General features: G+C 32.5%; 1 protein-coding gene across 4 annotated transcripts in view; it reads right to left on the bottom strand.

Annotated features, from left to right (window-relative positions):
* Positions 1–620: 620 nt before the first annotated feature.
* sntg1 (syntrophin, gamma 1) overlaps positions 621–13,799 on the bottom strand; it is a 46,620-nt gene continuing 33,441 nt past the window's right edge. For all 4 annotated transcript variants that reach the window (XM_026258596.1, XM_026258599.1, XM_026258597.1 and 1 more), the window contains 7 exons: positions 11,443–11,481; positions 10,903–11,019; positions 7,597–7,668; positions 6,619–6,771; positions 4,378–4,470; positions 2,080–2,190; positions 621–1,764 (listed from right to left, as the gene is read on the bottom strand). In XM_026258596.1, the coding sequence (XP_026114381.1) occupies positions 1,582–1,764; positions 2,080–2,190; positions 4,378–4,470; positions 6,619–6,771; positions 7,597–7,668; positions 10,903–11,019; positions 11,443–11,481 (768 nt within the window). In that variant the 3' untranslated portion in view covers positions 621–1,581. The remainder of the gene's footprint in view (positions 1,765–2,079; positions 2,191–4,377; positions 4,471–6,618; positions 6,772–7,596; positions 7,669–10,902; positions 11,020–11,442; positions 11,482–13,799) is intronic.

The following is a 13,799-nucleotide window of genomic DNA, read 5'->3' as shown; positions in this document are numbered from 1 at the left end:
AACCACTTTTACTATTCCATCCATAGGGTCCTACATTAACTTTGGGGTGGCAGCATGGTGGGCAATAAATGGTTAATATTCTCTAGAATACTACAAAATTTGGGGCGGTTGGCATGACACTAGCATGAGTTAAATGACAGCATCGTAACAGCAGCCAGAGAGAAATTTTAAAGTCAACATGAAAGCACAAAACCCACTTTACTTTCTACTGTATAGTTGTCTTTTGGCAATAACCTTCATATCATCAATCTTAACTTAAAATAAAATGTACTGTGTTAATAGCATAAACCTATAGGACAGCAAAAACAGTCTAGACGACAACAACAAAAAATAAAAGCAAAGTCGAGACTTTTGTTTTCTTTGCAGTAATGTGCACTGATGGATAATGCACAGGAACATTAGTTTTAATAGTAAGACTTTATAATAAGGTTCCATTAGTTTACATGAATTAACAATGAAAAATCATTCTAAAGCATTTATTACTCTTACTTAATGGTAATTTCAACATTTACTAATTTATTAAAATCGAAAGTTGCGTCTGTCAATGTTTTTTTATTATTTAACAAAGATTAATAAACACTGCTACAATAAATTGTTCATTGTTAGTTCATTTTCGTCAATGCATTAACTAATGTGACCTTATTGTAAAGTGTTACCACTTTCATAAAGTAATTACATTTTAAGTAAACAGGGTCGTGTTGACTTTATCAGGGTAAAAGGGTGGCATATTTTGTACTCTTCCAAAATGACTAAAGTTTATGCACTAATACATGTCTCTTATATATTGGCGAAAATAAACAAAAGACAAAATTAAGTCAATCACTCCATTGCTTAGCATGTACGTCGTTCCCTTGAGAAAGTTTCATCATACAGTCACTTATACAATTCCCGTTTATCTTCAGTTACATGACTCATTCTTTAATAAAGTATCAAAATAGGTCCGATATGAAAATAACACCCACATTCTCCAGTCTGTTCTCAGGGCAGTCAGACAGGGCACCATTTTAATAGAACTGAGTTTTCATACAGATTTAAAAATTGATGTTCAGTTTATGTGGATTTGCATTGAATTTAAAAACATTTGGACCTAAATAACAGGTTACACACTGGATCTCTAAAAGACCTTCAAAAGCCTTGTTTTACTGTAAATGTATATTTAAGATGGTTGGTTTTATTCTGGTGGACTATTGGAGAAAACGCATCAACAGAGGCTCAAGAACATGGCAGTTTCACAACAGTTCCATTCCAGTCAACAATCAGATTAACAAAGAAGTGTTAATATCATTTGAATGCAAACAGATAAATCGCAATTTCAAAGGGAAAGAGTCCATCTTTCTAGTAACCATTTCTAGAAGCATTTTCAGCTGAAAGCTTGATTCTTAAATGTTCGAATTCATCCAGTTTATTCGCATTATGGCGTACGTTTGAGTCTGTTTCCCGTCTGGAGGATATAGCGAGGTTTTCAATGTTACATACTTGAATGGTCCGTTTTGAAGTGGACATCCACTCGTTTGTCAGGGTTGGTTCCTCTCATCCTACGTGCTCAATGTCTGGAAGGAGAAGATACGACGCTGGAGTCTGTCAGCTCGTGTATTTCAGCTTGGATATCTGTGATGGGCCGGTTAAGGTGGAAGTGGCCGACACCACGGGGGCCATGGCAGCGTTTCGGCTGCTCACGAACATGGGATCCAGACAAGCCACTTTGGCGGCGAAGAAGGCATGGATGCAGTGGAGAACCGCAAAGAGGTTAGAGAACTCCAGCTCCTGGAAACATCAGAGAGAAAACACGATTTGCAGAAATCAAATCAAACTTGGCGCATGAAAGTGCTCACATTTACAGTCTACAGGGGGAAATAATCAAATAGGAAATTCATATCAGCATGCTTTATTTTTATCTGCTTCCTTAGGCTATTTCTTTTGCATTGGCAAGATTTTGTATGATGGTTACCAAAAAGTGTATGATGTGCTGATGATACCTGCTTCAGGTATATTAATATTCTAAAGAGTGAGAAACATTTTCTTCTTTCATAAACAGACTTTATGAAGCCAATATCAAAAACCGAAAGAGTATACACTTACCTTTGCTTCAATAAGTTTAGTGTCTGGATTCTGGAACAGGAACTTGATTTTGCTCTTGCCGTCATCTGATGATCCTTTCAGCTGAGAGAATTTATATCTCCACAGCACTGCCTATAATCAAGGTTTAAATTATGCATTTTATTAACTCTATAGACATGAAAAAGTATTTAAATTTACCGGAGAATTGTGGAAAATTATTTTTAATATTTCACAAAATATTTGCATTGATATTTCATATCCATTAAGCTGACTGACACAAAAGAATACAGTATGCTTTAAACAACTATAGCAAAACTCTATTATAATAGACACTTGTTTGTGACCCTGGACCACAAAAACTTTTTTTCTGAAAAAAAAAAAAAAAAGTTTCCATTGATGTATGGTTTATTAGGATCAGACAATATTTGTCTGAGATACAACTATTTGAAAATCTGGAATCTGAGGGTGCAAAAAAAAATTAAATAGTAAGAAAATCGCCTTTAAATTTGTCCAAATGAATTCTTAGCAATGCATATTATTAATCAAAAATTAAGTTTTAATATATTTACAATAGAAAATATACAAAATATCTTCATGGAACACGATATTTACTTAATATCCTACTGATTTTTGGCATAAAAGAAAAATGTATAAATTTGACCCATACAACTGGTTTTAACAAAACAATCCCCAGCAACTTAAAACTGGTTTTGTGGGACAGGGTCACATATGTGCTTACCTCACATACAGCTGACAGATGAAGAGTGTCATTAGCATGTTTCTATAAATGTTTGCTGTGATATAAATACATGCGCATAGCAATAGAGCAACTCTAACTAGTGAAAACTCAATAAGAATTGAATAACCTGTGTTCATACATTCTATGACACAGAAACAACAGGGAAATCGTGTGGCGGCGGGACATGCTTTTACATCAATCAACCAAAGGTGGTGTACAGATGTACCAGTGTTAAAGAAGATGTGCTGTTCAGATCTAGAAACACTCTTCATTAACTGCAAGCCGTCCTATTCAAGCCGTTTCACTCGTTCATTCTCGTGAATGTTTACATTCTTGCAAGTGCACGTGAGCTCAGCTTTACCTAAACGTGCTGATCAGATCACAGAGACAGAACAACAACACCCAGACTCTGTTTTAATCATTCTTGGGGACTTTAATAAAGCAAATCCCTCCAGTGAACTGCCACAAATACAGACAGCACATCACATGTCCCACCAGAGACAGTAATATACTGGATCACTGTTACACCACAATAAAGGATGCACATCACTCGGTTCCACGAGCAGCTTTGGGGCGCTCTGATCACTGTTTGGTTCATCATATACCGACCTGCAGGTAGAAACTAAAATCAGCTAAACCTGTATTAAGGACTAAAAAAAGATGGACTAATGAAGCAGAGCGGGATTTACAAGCTAGTTTTGACCTCACTGATTGGAGTGTTTTTGAAGCTGCTGCCACCGATCTGAATGAGCTCACATGTAACATCATATATCAGTTTTGTAAAGATATGTGCATTCCCACCAGGACTCATTTAACTTACAACAATCACAAACCATGGTTCACTGCAGAACTCTGTCAGGCCAAAAAGGTGCTTACAGGAAGGGGGACAATGTCAATGTCCATATAAACATACTAAATACACATTGGAAAAGGAGATCAGAGTGGCAAAGTGGAATTATTCTGACTCAGGAAAATAAGTTCAATTCCAGCGACTCAGCACCTGTGTGGAAAAGTCTGAAGGAGATCACCAACTACAAGACACCATCCCCAAGCACTGTGGAGAATCAACAACTGCCAAAAGGGCTGTCAAAATCACTCTGGACCCCTCACATCCAGCGCACTCTCTCTTTGAACTGGTCGACGCTACAGAGCTCTGAGCACCAGAACGACCAGACACAGGAACAGTTTCTCCCCTCAAGCAATCCATCTAATGAAGAACTGATAATAACTGTGGAACACACAATACTATTTATACACACATACACTTATTTATCTAACACACATACTTAGTCTACACTTCCAGTTTGCATATAGTTTACCTGTACATACAAAACTGTCTATTGTAATATACCTGCACTTACAATTGTCAATTTGTACATTATTATTCCCTACTTATTATATCTTTCTTATTTTATTATCTGTGTTTTCGTTCTGTCGCTGTCACTCCGTTGCACTGTGGAAGCTTCTGTTACTAGAACAAATTCCTTGTATGTGTAAACAAACCTGGCAATAAAGCTCAATCTGATTCTGATTCTTAGTTGTATTTAAATGAAATTAACGCTGAAGGTTGCTTGTCTCACCTTTGTGGCGGCATCGAAGCAGACGAAGCCCATGCTGAAATCGACGGTGAGTCCCATGAGATGACTGTCCACAATGCAAGCGTACGTTTTACACTGAAACGGGAGACACTTGCCATTGTTAATCAGACACAAACATCTCCTCCAGATCTTAAATGTTTAATTAGGAGGATAAGTGTGGTACATAATTATTTTGGGAGAAAAATAAACAGAAGCGATTTTTTGGCATGAGGCACGGTCAGGGTTTTGCTGCATTAGTTTGGTTTAGAGGGATCATTTGGCAGCGATTTTATTTGTGCCACCCTTGTTGTTCATGAATGTGAAACAGTTGCAGGAAATAGTCCTGCTATTGTCTTCCTAGAAGACAGATATCATATTGCATTGAAGACAGATTTGCTTTAGTCCGAGTCCACATGCTATACGTACTTGCATATCATTTGATGTTCTTCAAATACACATAATTGGATCCTATACATGAATCTACGGGTGTTTCTTCAACTACAGCCAGTTTTCATTCAGTAAAAATAAAATCGACACTTTTAATATTAATAATGTTTAATTTGTCTTCTCATAAAGTAAAAACTAAGTTTAATTTGTCTACTAATAATGTCTAAATGTGTGTTAATTTAGTATTACTGATACACTATTATAGTTTTTGTAAAAATTTTCAATTATATTTTATTTTAAGGATTTATCCATTTAAATTTTAGTTCAAGTTTCAGTAGGTTTGCTGCTTTTTTGTCATTTCTTTTTTTTTATGTCTATATAGTCTTGATAATTTTTTTTTTTATAAGTTAAACTAAATGCTTAACGGAACTAAATTAGGCAGAGACATCATGCAGTAAGGATGGCAGATGATGACAGCAGACAATTAGGAAGGATTCAACGAACAGGTAAGTAGCCAGCTAAACTGAAGTACACTAGTGAAAAAAAAACACACTGAGCTGGTGATGGGTAGGTGGCTTTATGCTGTGATTTGATGAGTACAGACAAGTGAAGTGCATCAGAATTCTGGGGATTGTGAACAAGTGGGTGGAGCTAAAGGATCATGCCCACAGACCGCTGGCTGAATGTCTGATGCATATGGCATACAAAATTGGAAACATTTTCAATCGTGTTCTTTAATGTTCCGCCCACGTCCAGTGTGTAGCCGCTGTTAACATTATTTAATGGACCTGAGCTTACATCAACTTATATCAGTTATGTTTTTTTTAATAAACTAATGAAAAATTTTTCAAATTAATTAACTGTTTATTATTAGTCCATTTTATTTAACTCATTGACTAATAGGACCGTAATGTAAAGTGTATTTAAATTTAAAAATACATTTTTTTTATTGGATCTGACACCTTTGTTATACTAAGACTAATTTAACAACTAGCATTTTATATTTTTAAACTCACATAATTAAATATTTTTACCCTTTTCTGCATTTTTATTTCTGCAGTTTCTGTTCACAGGTAATCATGTCTTTTATTTCATCTAAAACTCTTTACTGACACTTTTGCCCAGTTGGTAAAAAAAAAAATTCTGATCATTTTTATTAGGTGCTAAATTATTGGACAAATGAGGAGCAAAAACTGTCAATTTTGTGCACATAATTTTCATTATTTAAAAAATAGAATGACAGATGTACGTTTAACAATCTGAAATTATCATTTTAGATTTTTCTAAATGTTTTGTTCACATTTTTGTTATGGATTTTCATATTTACTTACAAAAGCTTGGGTCTTGGACAAGGGAAAAACATTAAAACATACCCATAAATAAAACCTGACAAGTAATGTAGCAAAAAATTTGCTTAAATACCACCTTCCTATAACAAAAATAAAAAAAAAATAGATATCTGTTTTGTTACAAAAACAACAGGTGGCACATGAAAGTGTCTATAGCTGAAGAAACACTCCTTCAGCAGATTCGATTATATAAATGTCTCAAAACAAAATGTGTTTTCATAGTGTGTTTGTGACCAATGTGTTTCCTTCAAGTATTGAAGAACAAATCACATTTAATCTTTTTTTGGCAGAGCCTCAATCGCTCAGAGTTTGTTGTTCAACATTGTCTGGCAGGTGCAGTTTTATTCGCCTGGATCTGATCTCAGCTCTGCTGGGTCTGTTTATCATGCCAAGACGACATAACATCACAGCTGATACTCCCTCATTTCATTTCACTCACAGAGCTTCATTTAGTCTGTCTGAGCAACTTCATTTGAGTTCGATTACACTACATTTGCAGGTTTAATACCTGTACTCGTTCCACTTCGAAGAAGGTGGCCATCTGAAAGGCTTTCTCCCACAGAAGCAGCTCACAATCCAGCTCCACGCTGAAGAAGATGTCCTCGCCGGAGTCCGTCTGAACGCTGAAGCAGTGCTTCCGCTTGTCCACCAACTCGCTGCCCTGATAAAATATTAAAACAAGATTTTATGGGATTGGGTCATTCTCAAATTGTGACAAATAAGTGTTTTTCATTTCACACATGAAAAAAAAAAAAAGATTTCAAATAGTGAAGAAACTCCATATCAAATTTTTAACTATATAACCTAACCATTTATTTAAAAATATAATGTGAAATATAGAAATATAAAATATACTTTTTAAATAATTTGAATGGTGCCTCAAAAAAATCTATCTATCTATCTATCTATCTATCTATCTATCTATCTATCTATCTATCTATCTATCTATCTATCTATCTATCTATCTATCTATCTATCTATCTATCTATCTTCTGTATTCTTTATCAAATAAATGCAGACTTCGTGAGCATGAGAGACTTTCTAATAATATTCTAATAAATAACTATATAGTATATAGCTATTTATTTATTCGTTTTAATAGCTATTTATTATTATTATTATTATGATTATTAAAAAATATATATATTTTCCTGAGTTAAGCATTAGTCCAAGATCTGTGCAATGTAAATGGTAATAGTTTATTTTAGCAATTATTTTCCTGAGATGAAGCGTATGCATATGTGAAGTAAAATGCAAATAACAATATCGTAGTACTATTTTTTGTACATTTTGTTTATTTTGAAAGATTACAATCATAAGAATCCCATTATTATATACTTCAGGGACAAAAGAAGTATAACATATATAATATCTGTAGCAAGAACCAGCAGGAGGACATATTTGATACCATCACAGCACATATTTGTGAAGCTTGACACAGGTGTCATATATAATGTGTGAAATCCCGAAGCACTTCAACTCATACCTTCAGTATCTTGAACATGATCTCGTAGACGGTGAAGCTTTTCTCGGCTCTGGTCCAGTCCCAGGTGGTGACCTAGAGGAGTTCACAGACAGTGCGTTATTCAGATTAGCTCTGGGTCACTCGCTCTCACGGCGGCCCTCGAGGGATGATTCAAATGCTACATGAAGTAAACAATGTCCCGCTCGCTGACAAAAGAGGGAAAAGCCCCTGAGATCTTGTGTATGAGGATGACTCACGCTGAGCATCTGCAGTAACCTCTGATACCCAAAGGCCAGTGAAGATGGATCATGACAGAACAGAGAACTCAGGAGTGTTTTCTTCAGACTGAACTGACTCAGAGCAGAGTTTTCAAATGTCAGAAAACCAGTCAAAAACACACTGCTTTAATAAACACACACACACACACACCGCATTGACATAGACTTTCGGTGATCATATAAAGACCTCCTTGATGGATTGAAAAAGTCATAATAAAAGTCATAATGATTAGCTATGCATTATTATCATATTACTATTAATATAATAATAATAATAATAATAATAATAATAATAATAATAATAATAATAAGACAATAAAACATTTGGATACATTTAATGAATGCAATATATAAATGTAAATCCACGAATAATACTATTATTATTATTATTATTATTATTATTATTATTATTAATAATAATAATAATATAAACAAATAACATTACTTAAAAAATTGAATGTATAAAAAATGAAAACATTTAATGATTTTAATTAATCAGTGTAATAAAAAAAAAAATAATAATTACTCTTTTGATGATCACATTTCTATTGTGTATGATTCATTGTTAAAGTTTTCCCAAAAATAATAATTTATATAAATATTATAAATAAATAATTTGAATAGATTTAATTAATTAAATAAATGTAATAATAATAATAATAATATAAACAAATAACATTACTTAAAAAATGTAATGTATAAAAAAAGAAAATATTTAATGAGTTCAATTAATCAGTGTAATAATAATAATAATAATAATAATAATAATAATAATTACTCTTTTGATGATCACATTTCTATTGTGTATAATTCATTGTTAAAGTTTTCCCCAAAATAATAATTTATATAAATATTATAAATAAATAATTTGAATATATTTAATGAATTTAATAATAATAACAATAATAATAATAATAATAATAATAATAATAATAATAACTTTTTAATATTTAATGTTTCTTGCCTTATTTCATGTTACTCCAAAGGAAAAAAAAAGTTTTGTAATAATTTCAGAACAATATACATTATAAAAATTACAAAAAATAATATGATTTTTAATGAATAATCATTTGCATAGATTTAAAGAAATTAATAAATAACTGTAATAAAACAATTTAATAATATAATAATAATAGTAACAATTTACAATTTTAATTTCTTAACACAATACTGGTCTAATTGTGTATGATTAATCACTGATGCTACAGATAAGGAAATAAAATAATGGATTCCATAATCGTTCATCAAAATGAAATCTGAAATGACTTTTATTTTTAAGCCTTTCCAACCTAGTGTCATACAGAGACACTTTTCCCAATCCACTTGATTCCTGCAGTTGAAAAAATTAAGTCATCAAACATTTTGTCTGCTTGAATGTCAATTGTTTCTCAGAAAGTGTCAGATTATGGAAGTCAAGTAATATGACCAAACCTTTGTGCGCCTGAACTGTTTTCATTTGAAAAATGCTTTGAAATCCAGTCCTTTCTGGAAGGGAACACATCAAGTGTTTATTGCCGCAAGCGGAGAACATCTGAACAAGCTAAAACAGCCAGAGAGAGAGAGCCTTTGGACAAACTGCTGAGTGTTGTGAGTTCTCTCCAATATAATTTTGCATCTGTGTATCCCATAATAGGTTTTCATGTCCAAACTTTTGATCTTCCTCCCACTCCACCATCAAATTACGATTAATGGCAGATTGGATGAAGCTCTTTGATGTCTCGATCTCTTCAGGATAAATTAATTAAGTGGCAACATCTACAAGCACTTAACTAGTAACAAGTCTGACCATAAAACAGACTTGACTTGACTACAGCAATTCCTCATTTCATCAGGAACGTACCATCTGACGTGAAACACGGGGGGAGACAAATAAATTAAAACCACTATTATTAATGCTATCAATCTCCACATTAGGAGAGGTTTAAATTTGATGAGTCACCTCTCAGATTATCACTCATGTTTCATTCTAAATCATTTCCCAGAATTATGATAAAGGTGTATAAATGAATTGCTGATTATGTAGCGAGATTAGGGTTTATTAAATGGAGGTGTTAGGTGATTTAGCCTGCGGACGGCTGAACGGATTAATGGATTTCAGAAAGTCGATAACAACTGGAGCAAATAATGTGGATGGCGATTGCTTGGGGGTGAAAACGGCAGCTCTTTAAAGAAATAATTCACCAAAAAAAAAAAAAGTTTTTTTATTTTTTATTTTTTTTATTTTTTAATGTTTTACTCATTGTCATTCCAAACTCATACTGTATGCAGCAGGTTTTTTTTGTATTATTTACATGCTATTAAAACATTTTCATGTTTTTTAAAATTAGATTTAATCTTTATAATTGCAGTTTTCACATCAATTGTAGTTTTTATAATTTTCTTTTCATATTTCTGTTTAGATTGAATGTATTTTTATTTCAGCTATAGTTTAAGTAATTTTAGCGCTTATTTATTTATTTTTTATTAATTTTATTTAATTTATTTAATAAAAAAATTTAAAGTCATCAAATGTTTACATTTGATTCATTCCTGCTTTATTTCAGGTTAAAAAAATGATGTTAAATAGTTTTAGATATTTTTACAATAATAACACTGATGCTGTTATATTTTCATGGAATATCAAATAAGCATTTTTAATTATTATTTTAATTTTAGATTTTTATTTGATAAATAATTTCAAGTTAACAGTGTCCACGTTTGCTCCAAATAGAACAAAAAGCTCCATAAAACAATCCATTTGACTCTTGTGCTATATTACAAGACATGCAATAGCTTTGTGTAGAAGAAAACACTGAAATTTAGGTCTAAATCTTTTGTTTTGCACTAACAATATGCATTTCTGGGTCAAGTATTCCTTCAACAATTCTTCAATGCAATGAACTCAAAAAAAGAGTTTGATGTGCTTTCATAATTGTCACAGTTTTTTCAGCCAAAGTTGCCCCAAGTAGAATAAATATTGCGTGTGTATGCTAAATATAAAATCATATAAAAGTCAGCTATTGAAACTGAAAGCTACTCGTGATGCAGTAAATCATGCAGAAGAACTCACTGGAGGTGCACAGAATTTGAAGAGAGACGAACCCCTCAAGGCAAGAAACTTTGGTGTGTACATTCGGTCCTGAACAGAATCTTGTTCCTTCTCATCCACCCAGCCCATAAATATAATCTAAACGCCAGAAAAAGACATGAAGAAAGTGTTAAATGCGTTACAGAAGATGTACCAAGTAATTAGCCTGCACAGAATTTGCATTCTCCATTCACCAATAATTAAGTCTCATTCAAAGTTAGACCATGTAAAATGCAACAGGCTAAAACCGGACACTGTGTCCACAGACATCTGTCAGTCTGTGTGTGTCAAATCGTTTTAGGAGAATCTCAATGCTCTGTGAACTTGACTCTTGGCTTTCTGCAGGGCACATGAAGAATAGTGGCTCTGAAGAAAACATCACTGTGGGGCTTCATTCAAGTGTGCTGCAGACCAAGCCACCCCTCGCTCTTTCAGGGCTTTATCTGGATCTCTGCAGGCTTTTTGTCACTCTTTCGAGGTCCAGTTCACAGCTTCTCAACGAGTCTGATTCTGTTTCCTTACCTGCTGGTTTACTGGGAAGTTTCTGTTGATCTTCTTCACCTGCAATAGAATTATTAACAGATTAGACTTTTGAAGGTGTGTTAATAATATAAAAATACATTTAAAAATATATCAAATAAATAAATAGATTAAAGAACTGTATAATACATATTTAAAGGTGACATGCACACTAAAATAATTAACAGATTAGATTCCAAAAATATACTTTCATATTATTAAAATATATACTGAAATATATTTAACAAATTACACATTTAAAATTAAATTTAACATGTTTAAATATATTTTATAAGGTTATAATAATATATATAATATAATAATATATATTTAAAATATTTTAAGATGATATGCGCACTATAATTAAATTTGTTTTGTATGTATATTTAAAAAATATATTGAATTATAAATAGATTTAAATATTTCGATATATTATTTTTGTAATATTTATATACTAATATATATATTCTAAATTTATGTAAAAAATATATATATATATATATATATATATATATATATATATATATATATATATATATATATATATATATATATATATGTGTGTGTGTGTGTGTGTGTGTGTGTGTGTGTGTGTGTGTGTGTAATGTGTGCCCTATAATATATATAATAATAATAATTTTAAGTATAGATTTTTATATATATATATATATATATATATATATGGAACTTAATTATTTATTTATTTGAATATTTCTATGTATTATATTGAATATTTATATAACTTTAAATATATTTTACATTTATAGTTAGTGTTAGGGTTTGCATTAATATTTATAATATATTTCAGTGTGATATGTACAGTACAATTCATTCATTTAGTAGATGCTTTTATCCAAAGTGACTCACAAATGAGAAACATCCAAAGCAATTTACTGTATTCTAAGAATATGCAGTGCAGGAAGCACTAACTAAAATTATAAATGCACTCTAGGGATGAAAATAATCCACAAAACTGTACGACGTGGCTCCTCTAATACACATGTTTCATGAATCCTATTCAATCGACACTCACACGTCATCCCCCCGAACAACCTCAGATTCTTTACAGCAAACAGATTTTAGACATCTCAATCAGAAATCCTAACAAAAGGCCAATCTGCTTCACAGATATAAAATAAAGCGCTCTGGTGATCACCGAATGACCTTTACCATGTCTCAGTCCAGTTATTCAAGCAGCAGATTAAAGAACGCCATACATCTTGTGTGTTCAGACTAACAGAGTTACTAGTGTTCATCCAGAGCCCAGGAGAATCACTCCTGCTGTGAAGCTTTATTCAAGATTAGCAGTCTCAATAGCTTCATTACCCATATAACCCCGGCCAGTCTCACAAATGACTCTAATAGATCCATTTGAATGTGGAATAAGGTCTATTTTTCGTGCAGGAAATGGACTGAAAGCTCATCCAGATGGTCTCGCTGCAGGATAATACAAAGCAAGCGCTACAGTAGCCTGCCTGCATTGTCGCGAGGAGCAAACTTATCTTCTTTGAGACGATTTTTATTTTTGGTAAAAGCTAAACACCCTCAAAACAAATGAACGCAAGATGGAGGATTTTTGTTGGGGTGCGCTCAAAAGCGAGTGATCTGGGCCAGGAGGCACACGCTTCACTCTATCGGTAATTAAGAGTGAAATCCTTCATTGTGTGGGAAATGCCATTTTAATGCCTTAATCTACTGCATTGAGGGGATTACAACACATGACCTGCCTGGCCAAAATGACAATTTATGACGAATAATTCACTGTCTTCCCGAATTATCTCCATTATTGAAAATAAATGTAGTTTATCATTGTCTGTTTGCACAAATTGGTACGGTACACTCTCTCCAGAGACAATGAAGCACTATAAATATGTTGCACAAAGATCATCCGGTCCAAACAAACCATAGTACCTTGTGTTTTAGGTGGTATTTATCAAATAACTTCTAGAGAAACAATAGTGGAAAGAGGAAATGAAATGAGCAAGAAATATCATAATTCATGCTGAATCACCGTATGAGCAGCATATGTCAGAGAATGAGTGCTAACCATTAAACAAGGGCTCCAACATCGATATGCTGTTAACGAAAATCTTTAAAATATTCTTATATTGTCCAAAAAAAAAGGAAACATACCAAATATAAGGATATTTAAATGCTATTTTTTCAATTAAATTTCGAACTTTAATAAATGTAATAAAAAAATGCTGCACACTGCATTTTCAGCATACTGAAATTATTTCTGAAAAATCATGAGACTCAAAAAACTGCTGAAAATTCAGCTTTGCATCACAGAAATAAATTATATTTAAAAATATACACAAATTAAAAAAAAAAACATTTTAAATTGTAATAATATTTCA

This window comes from Carassius auratus, unplaced genomic scaffold (assembly GCF_003368295.1).
Source record: "Carassius auratus strain Wakin unplaced genomic scaffold, ASM336829v1 scaf_tig00214714_1_2670353, whole genome shotgun sequence".
Taxonomy (NCBI): Eukaryota; Metazoa; Chordata; class Actinopteri; order Cypriniformes; family Cyprinidae; genus Carassius; species Carassius auratus.
Note: the sequence above shows the minus strand (reverse complement) of the source record. Positions and strands in the feature narration are given on the sequence as shown.